Raw genomic sequence first — 19972 nt, 5'->3', positions numbered from 1 at the left:
CAGGTATGGATGTATCTAGATGTATTTTAGTTCTAGATACATCCATTTCTGCGACGAGTAATTTGGAACGGAGGGAGTACATGCGAACTCTGCTAAGGAGCTAGCAAAATTGCACTCAATTCCACTAAGAACCTAAGGTCGATAGTTGACCCAAATGTGGATTCAAACCAAACCAATATCAATTCTTGCAAAATGTTTTCTTTGTCCAGCAAGTGAAATTGTCTATTGTTTTTTTCGGAAGACAAGCACTAATTGTTTCTAAGATATCCTGCAAGATAATCTAGCACCACCGCCGAGCCTCTCATAAACATTTTCAACATAATTCACTTTGGGATGGAGGATCATATCCCCAGGTTAACGAGCCTTAGCAGTTAGCTGGCACGTGGATCCATGATGCTTTGCTAAGTCTTGCATATACAGACCTTGAGCTCTTGAAGCTTGTGGAGCATTATCAGCGATGCTGAATCCTGGGAACTCTTTTTGTCAGTTCGCCGCTCGCCTTGAAGTGTAATGGCTGTTACATCAGGTATGTGCAAGGTGATGGTTGACACGAAGCTATTGAAGTTCGTTGTGGTTACCCCGTCCAGAACAATAGGAGTCCTGTTGCATCAAACCAGTACAAGAATTTAGCACATCTTCGTGAAAAGACCAGAAGGATCGGCATCGCCAACATTCAAGTGGAATGAAGTTTTCGCCTTTGGTTGCTAGAGGTCATATATATCTTGAATTACTGGACATACCTGAACCTTTGTTCCACAAATTCGAATTCTGGCATTGGCCACTGCAACCTCTTGCATAGCTTAAAAAGAGCACTCCGTGGTCCACCTTTGTCCAGTTTAAGCCGAAGAACAACTGAAAACAAACAAAATTGCATGGTTACTGAGTAGACATGCATCTTATCCGTGCAAAGAGAAAAAGGTATATATACATTTGAGTATGTCATGTTTGACAGGCTGTAACTATCAAGCAACACAATTAAACCAAAGGACGATCAAAATGGGAATCGTCAGATACCTGCTTCTTTCAGTGAGGGAAGGCCTCCTAGGCTAGGATTGGCATCCACGTGACAATAATCAAGTGGTGATTCCAACTACAGAAAAGTAATAATAGTCATTATCTATAATAAAATACACCACTTTGTTAAAGCATTTGCTGGAAAACTATGTAGAAGCTTACACTTGCCAAAGGATACTGCTGGTCCGAAGATATAATATCCAACTGCTTAGCTTTAGAAGAACATTGTTTCATTGAAAGGCCTCTTTTCTGCTTCAAACTTAAACATCAGTTTCTGTCATAGATAAATGGCATAGACAAATCATCTACTCCCTCTGTTCCAAAATAGTTGAGTCATCTATTTTGGAACGGAGGGAGTAATTTCTAAGCAGAAAACATCAGCTAGTATGCTCAGGATATAGTTCTGCTACCGATTCAACTGAACAACAATTTAAACCACGAGGCACTGTCATGAACTACACACTAATACAGCATTCCTCTTATGTTTAAAGAACCTACCTTCAGATCTGCCAATATACGAGCTGCTGCTTTTGACTTTGCACTCTTCTTATTTCTGTCTTGTCCTTGCGCTATCAGCAGTTCATCTCGTAATTGCACTGACATCTCTATAATTACTTCTTCTCCTTTACTACTGCATTTTGAATTTATGAAATAACCAAGGTGACTACACAGCTCTAACAACTCCCGATAAGGTGGCAATACAAGATTATCAGGGGTTATCATTGGGGAAAGCAACGGTTCAACAATCTTCCAAACCACATCAACATTAAAATCTGTGTCTACAAATATTGCACCGGCAATGCTTTCCATAATGTCTCCAAGCACCTGTAAAACAAACAAAATAATCTTATTAACTTCTACGTGTAATGTTGGCTGGGAAAGGCTTCACAGAGAAAAGGCCATCGCAGAAACAATAAAAGCACAAAATTGAAAAGGTAGGCTGTTAAGATAATGAACATAAGTGAAACTGTATTTCTAACCTTAGGTACTTTACATGTAGCATGTTGAAGGAATTTATTAACCTTCCCTTGGCACTCCAAATTGGATCTAACATATTCTGTGATTTGCTCCAAAAGTATTCCAGACCCATGCTGTAGATGACTGTGAATGTTATTTCTTAAAACTACTTCTGCAAAATTCTCATTGCTAACCAAAGCGGAACGTAGGTCTGTCAATTCTCCAGGATCAACATCAGTATGGGTAACATACAGATAGCGTGTAATTAGTAGATCCAGCACAGAATCACCCAGAAATTCCAAACGCTGAAATAAAGGCACAAGTTAGACGCAAAAATGTTAAGGACAGAAGACATGGATATATCTTGTTTTGAAGCAATTTCTGATTGAAGCACAATAAGCTAATGATAACCCCACAAACCAATATAGAAATATGCTGCTATACACTGACCTGGTAACAGTAGTCAGCCCCTAATTCCTGCAGAGATGGATGAGTTATGGCTTCCAGTAGAAGGCCCTTGACTGAGAAGTTGTACTTCAGTTTTGCTTCCAACTCCTCAATAACACTTATTTTAGGTAAGTAGCATATATAAGACGCATTGAGCTTTACTTCCTGTACCAACTTCCTATCACATTTTATTTCAATACCGAACCACTTCATAACCCAAAGTGCACCAACTATGCCACCACCGACATAATATGCTCCAACTAGGGCTTCAACACAATCAGATATTGCTTTCGAGCACATCCATCTGTGAGCTCTATCACATGGTTTTCCAACGACAAAAGATGGGTCGTCGCTGATATACCTTCCATTACTTGGAACAAATGCAGTCTCAATTCTGCAGTTACAAGGAAAAGGGCGCAAAGATATCTGCCCAGGAGCAACCCAACGCCGTGGGTCAAATGCACTATCCCGCACGTAACCCTGGAAAGCAAAATAACAAATAGCCAGTAAATATACACACCTTGGAATTGTATTCTCAACCTTGCAAATCTCAACGGTATCTAGGTTATATTCTATCTCCTATACGCAACTTGACTCTGCTCGTATATAACTTCTGCCTTTTTACAATATCATCAAACATGCTTTTTGAATGAACATTGACGAAGCACCTCTAGAAAACATCTGACTGGCATGGGCTCAAACAAAATTAAAACTCAAGAACAGAACAGAAGAAAACCACTTGCTATACGAAGTTCATATGTGATTGTTGGCCCTCAGGCTAAATTTTTTATTTATTTACTGCGGGGAAGACTCAAATATAACTGCTTGACTGGCCAAGTGCACATGAACTAACTAAATCAAAATTATTTGTCTAATACTAGAACTCATCATAAACTTCAGGAAGTGGAAACCATTATAATAGGCTTGGATTTAGGCCATCTACCTGCAAGGATCGCCAGATTCCGTGCTTATGAAGTGTAGCATTGCAGACAGCATTTGATCTCATATCAGAAAGATGACCTTCATGTTTCATAGGATACCTTAAAAACAGGTCACATCCTATCACATATTTTAGTACTGAGTCTCCCAATAGTTCTAAACGCTCCAGGGAAAATGTTTCGCAGCACCTTAAAGTTGTGATAGCTTCCAAAATCTGACATTGAAACGGATCAAATTATTCAGGTATGCATAACCAGCCATAGCAGTAAAATTATATTCTCACGAAAGAGAACAGACCAGGTAACTTGGTATATGTTGAGTGTAACCAATATCTCTGCGGAGCTGGCTGGCTAGCATGAGAGACTGAAGTCGATGCATTACAGAAGGCAATAAATAAAAAGATTTGAGAACTTCAATTGTCACATCAATGTGGATTAACAATTCAGGTGGGACCCGGGCGTGTATTTGCTCTTTTTCCATGAGCAAAGGATCGCCCGTAGAACCATCTGCCATAGGTTATGTAGAGTTTCATGTAAAAGCAGACCAAATAGTAAAGCAACAGCTATCTTGCAATTCATCATAATGGGAAAAGGGGAACTGGACCAGACTAGGATTTATAGCTAGTACCTATGTACTTCGATTTTGAAAAAAGAAGATTGTGTGCATTGTGGCTTTGCTTTAACAGCAACAACGGTTGTTTTGGATGTTGAATAACAATACCATACCTACAAAAGAGTGGTAAAAAGATAAGTTTGTCAGGAAGCATGTCAGAATAAATTTTACTAGTAATTAAGAGTTTAAGACATGTAATAGAGGTATTACTTTTCACGGTAGTAGTCCACGAATGAAGAAAACGGTGAAGCTTTTCCATTATACATCTCTTCAAACGAGTCTTCAGCAGTTGTGCCATAGATCAAGTCAAGAACAGAGTATATCCTTCCAGTATGAAGCGATAGCACAACTGAATCTTTGATGCTAGAAAAATGAAGAGATTTGTTGGCCAGATGAATAATGTCTTTCTCCTTGATACTTCTATGTTGAATAAAATTTGCACGGATATTTTCATCTTCCAGATACAAATTTCTCAACTGCTCCACCGCCTGGGTGCAGGATTCAACTGCCTCCCAGTATATGTTTAAATCTTGCTGGATGTGTGGTGAATGCCTCAAAGGTAAAAGTAAGTACATGCTCTGTGAGCTCCATTGTATTTCATGACCTTTTCTGAAAAGAAATTCCCTTTGCACTCCACTTGTTCGAGATCCATGAAATAATCTACCAAATATTCCATTGAAAAAGAATTCTTGGAACAACTTCCCGTCACGTAGCTGAAGAAATGACAAAAATAAGAGATGGCCAAACAAACTTTATAGAAGAGAATTACAGTATGCGATTATTCCTTGAACAACCTGTTTTTTGTCCAGTTGAACTTTTCCACACGGAGTTACGGTGGTGTAGACCATTTTATTAGGGATCAGGAATAGATCCATTTTTGAACAAGCTACATCATCATCAAGTGCTGATTCCATTAAGAGAACAAACCCAGCATAGTTTTCACCCTCTTGGTCACAAAGAAAATCGAATCTATAAGCATTCAATGTGACACTTTCACTTTCATGAATCCACGATCCTGACAGGGCAAGAACATTTCTTGTTCCATGGAGCTCCTTTCTTTTAGTCGTTCCTGCCAAAATGAGAAAAGAACAATGGGAACATCGTTATCATCTACGACGAGAGAAGCACGCATACCATTTTGGAAGAAGGGATTGCTGTTGAAACTTGCACAGTTCACTACAGACAGCAGTATGCAATGTAACAGCACCACTCAGATGAAATGGTAAAGTAAAAGAATGGAGAATAACTATGTAAGGTCAGCAGATCTCAACAGTCGGGAGATACTTCATATTTGCCCCAAACCTTGCACAAACATGACCAAAAGACAACCTCATACACACAGAGTTGCATTACTGTGCAAAACAATAAAAACAAAGCCCACCAGCATTAGTTGCACAAGTTTAACCATGAACGACAAATGGGCAAGCTCAGTCTTACTCTGATCACTGTTATATTGATGAAGTGTATAAAATAGATGAGTGAAAGAAAATAGAAAAACAGGCAAATAAATGTTCTTATCTAAAGAATTTTAATGAGAGCAAGACTGAAAAAGGGTATACACATACCTGGTCCAGAAAGGAATTTCCCATCTCTTAAAGCAACATCAATATCAATAGGTTCTTCGGTGAAGGGTAGAAGATGATCATTGAGTTCTCCTAGCTGATGCAATTTCTTGCACGCATCTAGGGATACAAGCTGCTTGGCTAAATTACTTGTACTGCATAAAGGGCCAACTATCCTTTGAAACGCCGCATTTGGAGGCAAAGTCAAGGTGCATTGGTATGATCCATCTTCGATAGCCACCGCAAAGGAAGGCTTTGGAATGTAATACCTGCAGAAGAATGTTACAATGATCAATCACTTCTATCTAATGAAAGACAGTAAGATCGTGCCATGGGAAGTACGAGAAATAGTTTTTCGTTGTGCTGTGTGTGACAATCAAATTAACCGACTTTTTCACCAACATGCTATCCATGTAATTGGTTGCATCACAGTTCAGGAATCTTAAGCACACCAGCATTCTTAGTGATTATGCATGAGATGCATTACCAAGCTGGCTGACAGAACAACAAAAGCTACATGAATGGTAAGCATATGTGTACCTATCTTTAGGAAGTTTCTCACAATATTTACGGATCAGATCAACACAGCAGTCTGCAGTTATAGTTGCTCCTGTTGAATCAACATGGTATGCATACTTATCTTGCATAGGCCACTCAGAGGATGAAACATTGGGGTTTCTGTGCCTATACAGAGCGAAGTGTTTAATATAGTACTCAGTCTGTATTATGCGGAATATGTGTTCCTGCTGATCCATGTTTCCCCTGAAAATTTCATGTGAAGTATCAAAAGGTGAATAGGTAGTCATAAAAATTATTAAAACAATGTTTAAACATGGTTGTAACGTTTTTTAGATGAGAGGATCGGGATTCAGGAATTCCTGGGCTAGAAACTCAGACTGCTGACTGACAAAACATACCGTTCATGCCAAACCAAATTATGTAGAAGAGCATATCCTTTTCCAGAAAAATTAATGATTATGAGGCATAAATTGTACCCAATCTATGAATATAATATGCATGATAAATGTGCTTAGAATAAGAATAAATGGTGGCCAAAACATTTCTCTATAATTTAATATGCTATACCAGCACGCAACTTATGAAGTGCGACGATTATTGTACCTCTCAATCATAAGAACATAATTTGAGCTGCTCCTTCTGGCACGACCACGAGATTGAACGTAGCTACAAACAGTTCTGGGCAGGTCGAAGCGTATGACACAAGAACAGTTAGGTACATCAATACCCTCTTCAGTTACATCTGTGGTGAAAAGCAAGTTCACCTAGAAATTGACATGGAGTTAATGTATCATTTTGAATCCTGTTTAAATCAATCTTTGCAATTTAAATGGCATACCTTTCCAGATCGGAACAAGTCCAAAGTATATCTCTGCACTGCTGGGCTCAGAGAATCTTTTGATGTACTCCCTCCAGTCAAGTAAGAAATTGAAAAACTAGAGAAATTAACAATTCCTCTCATGAACCTCTCAACAGCTTTAGCTGTCATAATTCTTTCTACAAAAATTAGGCAAAGCACTTCGTTTGATGACCTGTGGAGAAAATACATGTGGATTTACCCTTTTTTGCTGACATGAGAGCACAAGTAGGCAAAACTAAGCATCTTGAGCAGAATATGGCTTTACCCAAATGATTTAAAAATGTTGATTAGAGCATCCACTTTTGAAGAAATATACCCGCTTTTAATTAATTCCGCAGAACCAGATTCTGATTTCATTAGTTCACCATAACCTATGATGCAATTATATCAGCAGAATTAGAAAAAGAAACTATCAATGCACTACATTGTAGTTTCCAAGCTGCTTACAGTCTAGTGAGATATCAATAATACAATGCTTCAGAAATCAAAACACATAGGTGCATTAAGAAACAGGCGATTTCAGTCTTTAAGGCTATAGATTCACACAACGAGGAGTGCCGTACATTCAACCCAAAATAATGGACAGTATATGTGCAGCACATATGGCTACTGAATGGTTGATGTCACCCACTTAACTCCCTATTCGGCTATTTGCTATAGAAACTGTACACGTTGCAGGTACTTCCTCATAGCTCACCTCTATAGAGTGTGCAAATTAAGAGGTTTGTGTAGAACCATTATTTTATTTCGAGATATAGCAGGCAAAGTACTGAAATAAATACAACTTATCTAAGGATTCGGAGGATCTTAATGCAGTTTGCAACTGATTTTATAACCTACCCCTTTATTATATACAGAAAGATACTGCAGATTCTAGTTGTATACTACTCCCTCTGTCCCCATAATGTAAGACGTTTTTTCACTTTAGTGTAGTGTCAAAAAACGTCTTACATTATGGAACGGAGGGAGTATATTACTATTTATGAGCAATAACAAGTGAAAACAGACAGATATAACACATCTAACTGATGGATATTTGTTTGTGGCTTACCATGTGGCAATACTTCCTCAACTAAATCTAAAGCTTCTTTAAAATAAGCTACATGCAGGCTGAAGCTAGCTTTCGAGAAGAGGCAATCTTCAGAATCACCCAGTGTCTTAATGCTTTCATTATATATCTTCACTACCTGTTAAGAAAACAATACACAGTTTGTTCTCCAGGGGAAAAAATCTAGTATTTCATATTATAATAAATGGTATGGAAGAATAATGAAAAAGGTATGCTAACTGCGACAGGCAAGGGAAATGGTTGGACCAGAACCTTCTTAATAAGACTGGAACTGTGGAAATGGTAGGGAAGAATCTAGTATCTTTTTCCGAATAGTATACATTAAAGAGACCCAATTTACAATTTATATGGTGAGGCACAAGAAAATGGAAAAATGCTACCATTATTCTCATGAAATCTCAGTGTATGGTTTCTTCGTGATGTTTCGTACAATGTCCCAGGAGCAAACTCTACCACTCAACTCAATATAGGTAAACTCCAGTTGCAGCTCAGATGGTTCAGCAACTACCTCAACTAAATTATTCTGTCCGACTTCTAACTACGCTATTTTGCCTCATCTAACACATTCGATCCGTCACTAAATTATTCTGTCCGACTTCTAACTACGCTATTTTGCCTCATCTAACACATTCGATCCGTCATGTTACCAAAGCAATATTACCAAGATAAATAGCTCTAAGTGTAATGGTCAGTTCACAGCAAAAGTAGTATTGTGACCAATTAATACGCTTCACAATCATTTGAATGACAATACCAGTTGACCTTTTAGTAGACTCAAGCTTCTCCTCACATGCAACTTATACTTCATGAGAAGGATATGTTCCATATTCAACATAAAGCGATCCTTTGTTAACCAACAATCCTGGCAATGGTAAATTCATTCCTCTTGCAGCGGATGTGATCACAATGGAGGCAATGGCAATGAGAGATGGACTTGCTCTTGCTAATTCTCTCAGATTTAATCGAGTAGAAGCAGAATCAGACTCCCTACAGGTCATTAACTATTACACCGGGCAAACTAGTTGGTGGGATTCGGCGGTGGCAATTTTCGCGGAATGCGTCGATATTAGTTCCTTGATTGGGATGGTCATTTATAAGCATTGTTATAGTTCATGTAATCAAGTGACTCATGTCCTAGCAAACTTTAGTTATTGTAATAGGTCTTCCTTTAGTTGGTTGGACGAGCCACCTGACTTTGTGGTCAGTAAGCTCATAGACGATGTAAACGTTTTTTGAAGTTAATAAAGCTAAGTCGTGATGGCCTTCCCTCAAATAAAAAACAATCCTGGTAATTTAACTGTCCATTTACTCCATTATTTTGTCCTTCAAGGATTAGGGACGAACTCAACAGCAGCATAATGCTAAGAAATATACTTTTCCGTTGAGAGGAAAATGATAGGTTCATAGGTAGCTAAATCGCTAGTCTACTCGTGATGCAGCATTTCTTCCCTCAAAGTGTACAAGAGACTTCATGCGCATGATTTTCTCCACACTAAAAACATATTAAATGACCTTGCAAAGCAGTTAATCTTCTTAATGTTAGGTAAATTTTCTGCCCATCATCGCTAATTCAGAGATCTTATCAGCAACTGCTGAACATAAGGGATATTGTGATAGTATATCGGCTAGGAATTTGCCAATGCAAATATTCTACACATGGCCAAAAAGTTTGAATAACTTCAGTTGGAATCAGGGACTTATGTGAAGTCAACGAACTAGATCAGATAGAACAATAACCATTGTAACTCTTACGAAAAATTTGGTAAAGCTACTCAATTATTAGATTATACAATACCTCAGCGGTGATGATTGGACCAAGATAATTTAGGCCATAAAATATCTTCTCATGGTATCTGAACAAGGTCTTTCTTGATGTCTCTAATATGTTATTCGTGTCTTCAAATTTATTTGGTGACGATTCTTGCAGACTAGCCAACAAAGCATCATACTGCCCAACAATGCCAACTTTTAACAAATAAACATTTGTACAGTAATATAGATGCAAAGCAAGAAATACAACGCATTATAGGTGTGGCTACTCCAAAGTCCAAACTACAGATGTATCTTATGAATGAGTCAAAACATAGTTAAATTAAATCACCTCTTCATACAATATCTGGAGCTTCGATTTCAGATCTTCGAAATCAATCGAGTAAGCATCATAGTATTTGTTCACAATTGTTGCAGGAGGGGAAAAGCTCTCAAGTTCACTACGATCTTTTATGATATATACCTGGAATGGCATGTAAGGTATGGAGGCTATTTCCAAAGGCTCAATGAAATTCAAAGTGAAAGAAGTTGAGGATGCTGAGGTAACCTTCGCATCCAATGTAAGTTCAAGTTGACCAATGTGTGCTTCACAATCTTGTACCGTGCAAGTGCCTGAAAAGGACGGTAATTTTTAGAAATGAAACTTGCCTCTCCTCTACTGAAGTTAGCGTCTAACAAATCATCCTAGTGCAGGAAAATAATTTTGATTTGATAAATTGGTCCCAAGTCACAAGTGCCTTCAGGTAGGATGAATAGCAGGCACAATTTTCCTTTTTGTCAAAATGAAATAAACCAATAAAAATCATGTCAAAGGTACAAGTTGTGTTCCCAGTCATCCAGATGAAGAAGGAAGCAATCATGTACAGGTAGCTAACTGCAATTTATATATAGTGTACAGCAGTAGGGCACTGTTGGCACAACAGAGTATCGCACTTCAGGAAGTGTATGATCTTGTGGGGGAGAAGATAAGAGCACTGAGCACGACACATGGTACATAACAGTCATACAACATGCTGATTTCAAGAACCAAAATAGTGGTCGTTTGCCGGAAATATTGCTGAAGAATAATCGCAGAGGGTATAAAGAAAGGAAGCACATGAGTCATGTGTAGAATGCTTACCTTTAGTAGCAACAGGAGATGCTGTCATTCCAAATACAGCTGGCCTCCACTGAGAGCCAAGGTAAAATTCCTACAGACTCAAAAGAGAAATAAACCGTTAGGAAATTCGACATGCCAAACTATGAAAAATACTGCTATTCTACGAAACTTCTTTACTTTCAAAAAACTGCATGAGAGGCAAGCCAAAGCATATCTACAGATGTTGTTAAAACAAGAAAAATCCCATTACCTTCATTATTCGTGTATATGGGTGGTTTCCACAGGCACGATGGCATTCATCAAATATTAGCAGGCTCACTGCACTCATTGTTACAAAGGCATGCCTCAGGGCATCCAACAATATCTGGGGCGTCATAACAGCAATCTGAAACACATAATAGAACGCATAATAAGATCATTGTTCCAGGAAAATTCATATTTTCAATCAAAGTTGTCAATAGAACGCATAATAAGCGCAATACGGCAGGTAAAAAACATAGGAATATCCACAAAACTGGATTAGAATTTAGAAAGACACATAATCCAGATAACTTTACCAAGTGGCAAATTTGCAAGAGTTTTTTTAAGCAACATATTTACAGGAGTTGTGAGATCTTGCGGATTCAAAGCAGTGTCCAAATTTAGCAGTGACTGCATTGAAAGGAAATTTTCTTTTATTAGGACTTGTGTCCAGACTCGAGACCCCAGCTATTTCAAAGTCACGGCCCTTCAGCAAATTGCTTTAGTCGACTGCCCTCACGCTAAAGAATACTACTCAAATAACAATGGCATCGATCTACATGCGATCCGAAGCTGCTATCACCCAGAAACCAACAATGTTGGTTCCTTGTCAACAAGTCATTCATCAAGCACTTGGTGAGCACGGTACGTGTACCAATTCAGTGTGCATTCGGATCAACCAATGACCGTGCCGCGGGATAGAGTAAACCCCGACACTTACCTCCTTGCTCCCAACTTCCTTGTTCCAGCGGTCGGTACTCCAGTCGCCGACCCCCGAAGCTCCGTAGCACTCAGCGGCGTCGAGGTCCGTGTACTCCCGAATCACCTCGAATTGCTACAGCGCGAGCCCAAGCAGCATTCGGCGATCAGGGCCATGGCAGCTGCGAATGCGAAGCGAGAAAACGGCGCAGACGTTGCCGTCGCGAATCGGTCGCTGCAGAGTCCAGAAGCGCACCTGGTGGACGAGGTGCACGGTGGGCGCGAGGAAGACGACGATCCGGCGGGGCACCTCCCCGGCGCGCACGCGGCCCACGTGGTGGCGCGCGAGCAGGACGGCGACCATGGTCTTTCCGGAGCCGGTGTCGAGCACCGCGATGGTGTTCCCCTGCAGCGCCGCCTCGAACACCTCCACCTGGTACCTGCGCCGACACAGACACGGAATGGGTAACCCCCATCAGCTCTAGGAATGCGGGCGCCAGAGAACTGCGGAGAGAGTAATGCGCGACCTCCTCGGCTGGAGCTGCCTGTGGGGGCGGCGAGGCGGCGGCGGCGGCGGAGGCGGGGGGATGGGGCCGTCGTCGTCGGCCATGGCCATGGCCATGGGGTTGGGTTCGGTGCGGGCGAGTGGGCGAGGCGGGGGTGGGGGAAGCGCATGTCTGTAGGCCAGCCGTGTATATAAATCGGCGCCGGGGATGGGACGGGAGGTGGGAGACTGGGCGGAGGAGGGGAGAAGGCAAAGTGCGTGAAGTGGAGGTGTGGGTTGCGCTGCGTTCGTTGGCGCGGAGAGGAGGTTTGGGGGGAGGAAAATGACTCAAGAGTGATGGAGGCTTCATCCGAGCGGCTGACTTGTGGGGTCATCTTGTCAGAAAGCGTGAATGCTTTTTGTCCGCGATATTCTTTGTGGGTCATCATGCCAACCGCCTGAGCGTCTCAAACCTTTGCACCCATTGTTTTTCTTGTTCTTTTTCCCTTTTCCATTTTCGAAGAAACGACAGTTTCTCGGCCATGGACATACGTTCTTCAGTGTACATGGCCTACCAGCGTTCTTTGTCTGTGTGGTTTCGACCCCAACACTCCGATTGTTGTGTCCTTTTCAGCCTTCGGCTCGTCGGCTCCACCTCCGACAGTTCGGATCTGCCTTCCCTTTCAGCTCCTGGCTTTGCCCGTGGCGTCGGCACTCTCTACCCTGACGCCTTCTCGGCCATGTCCATCTCATGGTGTGCCAGTCACAAAGCTCGCTTTTTTCGAGGATGCCCGGGTGCCACCCTCTGCCGACAAGCGCAACCCCCCTCCCCCATCCTGAGGTGGTGGTCTCGACCAGCAGGCTAACTTTCTTACCCCTGGACCTTGATCTGGCGGTAATGGGATTGCTCTAACTCGGGCCAGGGCGAAATCCCAGCTCAGCTCGCCCACGATGGCAGCAATGGCGCCGCTTGCGGGTGTTGTTTTCCTTCATGGAGGCGCTGCCATGGCCTTTATCTATGCCCCTCTTTGAGCAACGGGGGAAATCTTAGGTCTGGTTCTTCGAATCGGATGGTGGTGCCTCATGGCATCACTCCCCTTTTGGAGACGCTATCTTGCTTGCTCGCGACGTCGACAATGTTGGCTTTGGAGATGTTTGACGTCATGTCGGTTCGCCCTGGTCCTAGGCTTGATGGTTTTAGTTTGTGTTTTTCCTATGTTCGGGCTGAGCACCCCTTGTCTCTCTGCTCTAGGTACCATGTCTATGTCTTCTCATATATTTGTTCGTGTCATGTGTTGTATCTTCTCATATAATACTTTTTATGTCTCTTTCTATCAATTAAATAATATGCCCACGCCTTCTCATGTATTTGTTCTTGCCATATGTTGTATCTTTTCGTGTACTCATTTTGTTTCTTTCTATCAATGAAATGTGTCTTCTCATGTATTTTGTTCCTACCATGTGTTGTATCTTCTCATATAATATTTCTTATGTCTCTTTCTATCAATTAAATGATATGCCCACGCCTTCTCATGTATCTGTTTTTGCCATGTGTTGTATCTTTTCATCTGTTCTTGCCATGTGTTGTATCTTTTCATGTACTCATTTTGTTTCTTTCTATCAATGAAATGATAGGCATTACGAATGTTTTCGACCTAATTTTGCATGAACTTCACATGAGATGTTCAGTTTTCGAGGAGATTCCCGCATCACCAACAGGATCTCCGAACCAGCACGTTTACGAACACCCAGCAGTAGAGAAATGAGCTGCATTTTATTCTTTTTTCTTCAGATACACAGTATAGTTGAACAGCTAGCACACGCCAAAAGGCACATGAATAAACTCGTGAAATAAGACCAATCTTTTCTATATTAGTGTATGGGAATGGGATCAACATATAGCCCGCCTATTCATCCTACATTATCTCCAATGTGTACAAAAGAATACCCAAGGCTCTGTGTCATCTTCTATAAGATTATGTGAAGACAAGTAACGCCTCTACCCGCCACAACATCTCCAACATATATAGCATGACGAACCATGCAAAATCAGAGGCTGCCATCGAGGTCCTTCCTGCCTTGCTTTCGTAGCTGGGAGGACCGGTGCCGGCCTGAGCTCAAGCTCCTCCACAGGCTTACATGGGATATAGCCAGAGTTCAGGCAAAGAATCAGGTGGGCGGCCAAGAGATGGGGAAAGCTGCTAATCTCGGGCCGCCTTGTTTTTCCAAGCAGCGATTGGCTTTGGAATGCTGTCAAAAAGAGGAAGGGCGAAAGCGTCTGGTTTCAAGCTCCACTTGCTTGCTGACCATATGGACGAGGAGCTGCTGTTGCTCTCTGGCTCTTGGAACTCAGGGGTGCTCGACGATTTCTTTACGGTTTGAAGCCCGCCGTCAAACGAAGGCTCCGACATCGCGATAAGATTCTGATGGCTCTTGTTCATGTCTGGTCGAGTGCCCGACTTTGGCCTCAATGCGAGGCCTTTTCCCGCCCGTGACAACAAGGCACTGCCATTTTCCTCCCTAGGTAGCAACTCGCCGTCAGCTTTCGGGCGCCTCCTTACTGGCCTTTCGCCGTCTCCATTCTCCTCAGACTCACCATTCACAAGAGAACCTATTGTCTGGCTTCTGGGTTTCCTATGCTCAAACATGAACGTGTTGGGATTTGGTGTCTCTGCAGACCAGGGCTCATCAACCAAGGAAATTGACTTGCCTTTTCCATATACTGCTATCTCGGTGCCTTCCTGTGTCGGGTTCCTCTTTGGAGGTGGTGTGAGACCATAGTATCCCTGCAAAAGGCTCATGGCTGGCGAGACTTTGTGTCTTGGTGTTCGCAAAACTGAATCCAGTAGATCATCATGAAGACGCCGTGGAGTACATTCCCTGAAATAATATTATACTGTAATACCTGATGATACATAAAGTAGAGCCAGCAAAAAACATAATAGTGCAAACAGAAAACATAGCAAGTACTCCCTCCGTTCCATAATTCTTGTCGTGTGAACTAAAACCATGACAAGAATTATGAATGGAGGGAGTAGTTGGTTCATGAAGTGTTGTAAAATCTAAAAGGCAGAAACAGAAGTCATTTGCGATCCCAAGTAGAAAAGAATATTACAACATATTATGGAGGCAAACTGCTGTAATCGAATTTATCCAAAAGAACCTCACGCTCATAGTGAATGCTATTTTGTTGACTTTGTTTCAGAAAGTGACAAGAATCTACACGCCTTGTTACAAAGGAGAAACCTGTGGCCAGTATGCGTAAGCACAAGAACATTGAGGGTTTGAGACATGTTCACATGTTCGTCAAAATCTGTTTTCTCCATTTTCCCTGCCTTCAAGGCCCTTGGTGTGTCAGCTTAACTTACGTTCAATATGGTAAATTTACGAACTCCAGGGCATGACAATTTATAGCACACGCAAATAATGCCAAAATAAACATGTAGTCATCCATTCGTACAGTCAGAATCCAAAATTCCGAAGTTATGTAACCGCCAAACTGATTAATGGCACGTCACACAGATAAATTGGCTACTGAGATTTTGTTTCAGCTTTAACTCCTCCTGATACGTGATAGGACTTACAGCATGCATGCATTCGTGAAGGAAAAGCTTCATGCAAAAGCAAAACCTTTTTTTTAGGGGCGCAAAAGCAAAACCTTAGTTTCATAAAAGAGACATGGTTAAGAGAAAATAAGGTAATAATTCTGGCTCCATTTTGAATGCCTAAGTAGTTGTTGCATGCGACTACGAGACCATAATCCCCACTCCAGCTTCACTTAACGCTACAATTTTGTATCCAGAACTACCTTAACCAGTGCTCCAATAAAATCCAACGCGGAATACTCATTTGATCCTGATACACATTTGAAAAAACTCGTAGCGATGTAGTAACAATTCTTGACTATCGATACACACAACACTAAGCTGAACACTTGATCAACAGCACTGCCAACTCACTAAGGGCATGGTTTAGAAGTAGTCACATGTTAATGCCTTTCCAGAATAAAAAGGGAAGCAACATACTAGTATTCCTTATACCTGTCATCACACTCGTGTGAACCATTCTGCTGGAAAGGTGGAGGAGGATGCCTTCCAGGGAGCGGAATCCGCAGCGTCTTGTGCGCAAACATCTGGAGGTCAGTCGAGAGGCTATTCAGCCTCTTGACGTCAGCTACCTACGCATCAATCAAAAAACACAAATCATTCAAACACCTTACTATAGTAGAAGTTAAACACAGCTATTTTATATCCCCTCTGCCCCTCTGGTATTCCAATGTGTATGCATATAGTAATATAGAAAGCCGGAGGCCTTGAAGAGAGAGGAGTACTCCCGTCGCATTACCTCGACTCCGTACTTGATAGCGACGCCGGCGAGGGTGTCGAACTTGCCGACCCGGTGCAGCATGTACTGGCCGCACGACGACATCGGCAGCGACGACGCCGACGACGGGGAGGTGGACTGCGACGGCGACCCCGACCAGGACTGGTCGGCGGCTAGGGCGTCCGCCTCCTCGATCTCGCAGAGGCGGCGGTCGAAGAACCCATTCGCGCGCGGGAAGGCGTGGTCTTTGGGCAAATGGGGGCGGCTGGCGGCGGTCGAAGAACCCATTCGCGCGCGGGAAGGCGTGGTCTTTGGGCAAATGGGGGCGGCTCATGACATCCGGGGGCGCCGCGGGGGGGGGGCGGATCTGGGCGCGGGCGGCCCGGATTCGCGGGCGGGGCGCCGCGGGCTCGCCGTCCGATGCGGCGGATTCCGGTGGCCGCGAGGGCGGGGGTGGATGATGGCGCAGGAATTGGCGAGCGGGGAGGAGGGAGAGAGGAGAGAGAGGAGGCCGGGTGCGGAGGAGAGAGAGAGAGAGCTCCCACGAGGTTGTTTTGTTTGACGCGGCTCGGGGTCGGGGGAGAAGGGCACGCAGGAAAGAGAAACGTGGCACTCCTCCGTCTCCTCTTGTGAAGCATTTGACAGTTCAGCTCTAAACTTATAAAACAAAAAAAAAACGTTCGGCTGTTTGATGTGCTTGTGATTTTTCTAAAGTGGTTCAGATATGGTTTGAGCTGGCCGCTACTATATCGCTCGCCTGACATTGCAGTTTCGGATGGTTGGCTGGTTGCGTATTTTGGCCAAACTGGTTTGAAACTGATATTCATTGTTAAGAGAAAGTTTTTTTTAACTGAAGTTTTTAGAAGAGAAAGTTTTTTTTAACCGAAGTTTTTAGAAGAGAAAGTTCTTTTTTTTTCATGGTAATATGTGTCTCATTTATATCATAAAGATTAAAGTACAAGTCACATAAAGACCGACATGACAAAACTGAAAAGATAGCAGAACGTCTCTGAACTTGACACCAACCCCCGTCATATGCCTCCGGCACCACCATAGCAGCCACCGAAAGAAAAAATGACGGATCACCTTCTCACCCGAGCTCAACGCGGCTCCATCGCTGATATGCAGCTTTGCGGACCTCCAAGGTGGCTCGTCAAAGATGAAACCATTGTTGTTGAACGAATCAGACCGGGGCAACACCCCGGACACGCCATCGAACTCCAGATCTGGCACCCCCACATGACTAAGACGTCGGAGGAGGAAACCATACCTGCCATCCACGAACCACGAGCCTAGCATATGTTCCGTCTTTCAGATGTCGTCGATGCAGACCATAATCTGCATCCGCTCCTCGACTACCTCCCAAGCTCCGCGCCGACGTTGGAGCAGACGCCGTCGCAACGGCAGAGCCCGAGGACACATGTCCACCACAAGGATGCCGCCACCGCCATGACATCCCCGCTTGAACAGACTGGTTCCCAGATCCTTCACCAACCATAGAGACGATCGCCTCGCCGGAGAAGAATCCGGAGCTTCTTTATTCAGCATCGTCGACGCCCCCGCTGAAGCCAAGACGTCGAACGATCCAAAACCCTAAGCTTCTTGGGCCCTAAAACCTAAAGCTATAAACGATCCACACGCGCACCAGTATATACACATCATCATACAATGTCTATTATCTCGCAAAAAAATCATAAAATATCTATTGAAGGCTTGAGTTAAAGTCACCACATGCGTGTCATTAGGAATATTGTCATCACTAAGAGCATCTACAGACTTCTTTTTTTTGACCGGTCAGTGATTGATCAGTTTTTTCTGACCCAACCAACCTCCTCAAACACCCCTTATACGTTTGGGTTGATCGACACCCTTTATATCCAATTCATATATGGGGTGGACCGGGCGCGTCCGCCACATTCGACTGGCATATGCTGCGCGGTGTCACCCTGCCTACTCTCTTGTAAGAGTCGTTGGGTAACCCTAAAGTATAAAGGTGAAGTAACCTAGCAATAAGTATTTCCCTCGGTAGAGAATCAAGGTTTATCAAATTAGAAAGAGTTTTTCCAGCAAACAAAGTCACGGGTACCTGCATACAAAACACAATACAAACTTGTCCCCAACACGTCAAGAAGATTGTCAAGATTCTTGTCCTGCTAGTTATATGAATAAATTGCACGATAGAGTAGGAACTGATAGATAGATAGAATAAATAATTTGATACAGAAAATAATAATATATTTGGTGATGTTTTTAGTGAAGTAAAATAGACCTCAGGCCGTAGGTTCACTAGTGGCGTCTCTCCAAGCTGACAAGTGTAGCGTGGTAAACAAATTACAGTTAGGCAACAATTAAATTGCAATATTTATATTTATGACTATGATCATGCACGGTATAATCTCATATAGGCATTACGTCTGTGATACGTAGACTCTTATCCAACTGCATCTACAACTAATATTCCACCCCAAGACCGTTATCCAACATGCATCTCGAAGTATTAAGTTTATAATAAACAGAGCATTGCAGTAAGCATGATGGCATAACGTAGACAGTAAAACTATCATCTAAGTGTGATAAAGAAACCATTGGTTTCTCCTTAGTGGCAACAATACAATACATGTCTTGTATGTTTCTATCATTGGAATATAGATCACCGCAAGATTGAACCAACTACTTTGCACCACTCCCTTTGAAGAACTACGGGTCAAACTTGGCCAAAGTAGACAAATAAATCAGAGAGCATACAAAGCTGCTTAATTATATAGTAAAGAAACTTTAAAAGAATCAGTATATTTCAATGAACAATTTGATCATAAAGTGACAATTTATCATATCCCAACAAACACACCACCGATTATATCATATGAATTCGATCATGTGAGGCAACTCATGGGGACTTTGTATTGACTCACAAGAGAGAGGGGTGTCATCTAGCTAGTGTTGTGGACCCTAATGTCCTAAAGGAACTACTCACACATGGTCATGGAATTGGCAAGGTTGATGAAGAAGCCTCTGGTAATGCATCCCCCCTCCGAGAGGGTGTCGAAATAGGCCTCCAAGTTGGATCTTCTCATAACAGGAACTTGCGTTGGTGCAAAAAAAAGAGAAAATTGGCACCGAGGGTTTCTCGATTTATAGAATTTATAGGCAAAGGAATGGGCGAAAAGCGGTGCACAGGGGGGCCACGCGGCCTAGTGGCGCGGGTCAAGCCCTGACTGTGCCACTTGGCCACGTGGGGCCCTGGATGGCCCCCCGGCAGGTCCCGACATTTTCTGGAATCTTCATGACGCAAAAAATGTATTAAATCCTCAAGTTCTCTTTTACCTAATGATCCAGAACAAGTATCCCCTTCCCAGAATCAATGACCTATATGATCAAC

The 19972-nt window shown here is 42.5% G+C and overlaps 2 protein-coding genes across 4 annotated transcripts; both read right to left on the bottom strand.

Annotated features, from left to right (window-relative positions):
• Positions 1 to 161: 161 nt before the first annotated feature.
• Positions 162 to 12556, bottom strand: LOC123181121 (endoribonuclease Dicer homolog 3b). Of its 3 annotated transcripts, XM_044593348.1 has the most exons (26): positions 12314 to 12555; positions 12043 to 12226; positions 11809 to 11922; positions 11098 to 11232; positions 10869 to 10938; positions 10296 to 10360; positions 10080 to 10211; positions 9774 to 9926; positions 7961 to 8096; positions 7175 to 7280; positions 6889 to 7081; positions 6654 to 6814; positions 6072 to 6293; positions 5535 to 5800; positions 4764 to 5038; positions 4180 to 4682; positions 3985 to 4082; positions 3655 to 3863; positions 3362 to 3571; positions 2422 to 2898; positions 1995 to 2276; positions 1513 to 1839; positions 1177 to 1263; positions 1015 to 1090; positions 741 to 852; positions 162 to 600 (listed from the first exon to the last, which is right to left on the bottom strand). In XM_044593348.1, exons 1-26 carry the CDS (start codon positions 12406 to 12408, stop codon positions 402 to 404), a joined length of 4887 nt encoding a protein of 1628 aa, XP_044449283.1. In that variant the 5' UTR covers positions 12409 to 12555; the 3' UTR covers positions 162 to 401. The 3 variants fall into 3 exon arrangements, with proteins under 3 accessions (XP_044449283.1, XP_044449282.1, XP_044449284.1); XM_044593347.1 differs by having other exon boundaries at positions 10080 to 10360; positions 12314 to 12556; XM_044593349.1 differs by lacking the exon at positions 9774 to 9926 and having other exon boundaries at positions 12314 to 12556.
• A 1558-nt stretch (positions 12557 to 14114) lies between these two features.
• LOC123158581 (uncharacterized) lies at positions 14115 to 16881 on the bottom strand. The gene is made up of 3 exons (XM_044576501.1): positions 16615 to 16881; positions 16311 to 16447; positions 14115 to 15150 (listed from the first exon to the last, which is right to left on the bottom strand). The coding sequence occupies exons 1-3, from the start codon at positions 16879 to 16881 to the stop codon at positions 14472 to 14474; spliced, it is 1083 nt and encodes a 360-aa protein (XP_044432436.1). The 3' UTR covers positions 14115 to 14471.
• Between the last annotated feature and the right edge of the window lie 3091 nt (positions 16882 to 19972).

Source organism: Triticum aestivum, chromosome 1D (genome assembly GCF_018294505.1).
Source record: "Triticum aestivum cultivar Chinese Spring chromosome 1D, IWGSC CS RefSeq v2.1, whole genome shotgun sequence".
In the NCBI taxonomy this organism is placed as follows: Eukaryota; Viridiplantae; Streptophyta; class Magnoliopsida; order Poales; family Poaceae; genus Triticum; species Triticum aestivum.
Note: the sequence above shows the minus strand (reverse complement) of the source record. Positions and strands in the feature narration are given on the sequence as shown.

Excerpts from the sequence above, each read along its gene's own strand:
- LOC123181121 (XM_044593347.1), bottom strand. The coding sequence starts at position 12,408 with ATGGCCATGGCCATGGCCGACGACGACGGCCCCATCCCCCCGCCTCCG. Across the intron at positions 11,923-12,042 it reads CCGTGCACCTCGTCCACCAG|CAATTCGAGGTGATTCGGGA; the intron begins GTGCGCTTCTGG and ends CTCGCGCTGTAG. Across the intron at positions 11,233-11,808 it reads AGGAAGTTGGGAGCAAGGAG|ATTGCTGTTATGACGCCCCA; the intron begins GTAAGTGTCGGG and ends TATGTGTTTCAG.
- LOC123158581 (XM_044576501.1), bottom strand. The coding sequence starts at position 16,881 with ATGGGTTCTTCGACCGCCGCCAGCCGCCCCCATTTGCCCAAAGACCAC. Across the intron at positions 16,448-16,614 it reads CTATCAAGTACGGAGTCGAG|GTAGCTGACGTCAAGAGGCT; the intron begins GTAATGCGACGG and ends ATTGATGCGTAG. Across the intron at positions 15,151-16,310 it reads TCACACGAGTGTGATGACAG|GGAATGTACTCCACGGCGTC; the intron begins GTATAAGGAATA and ends ATATTATTTCAG.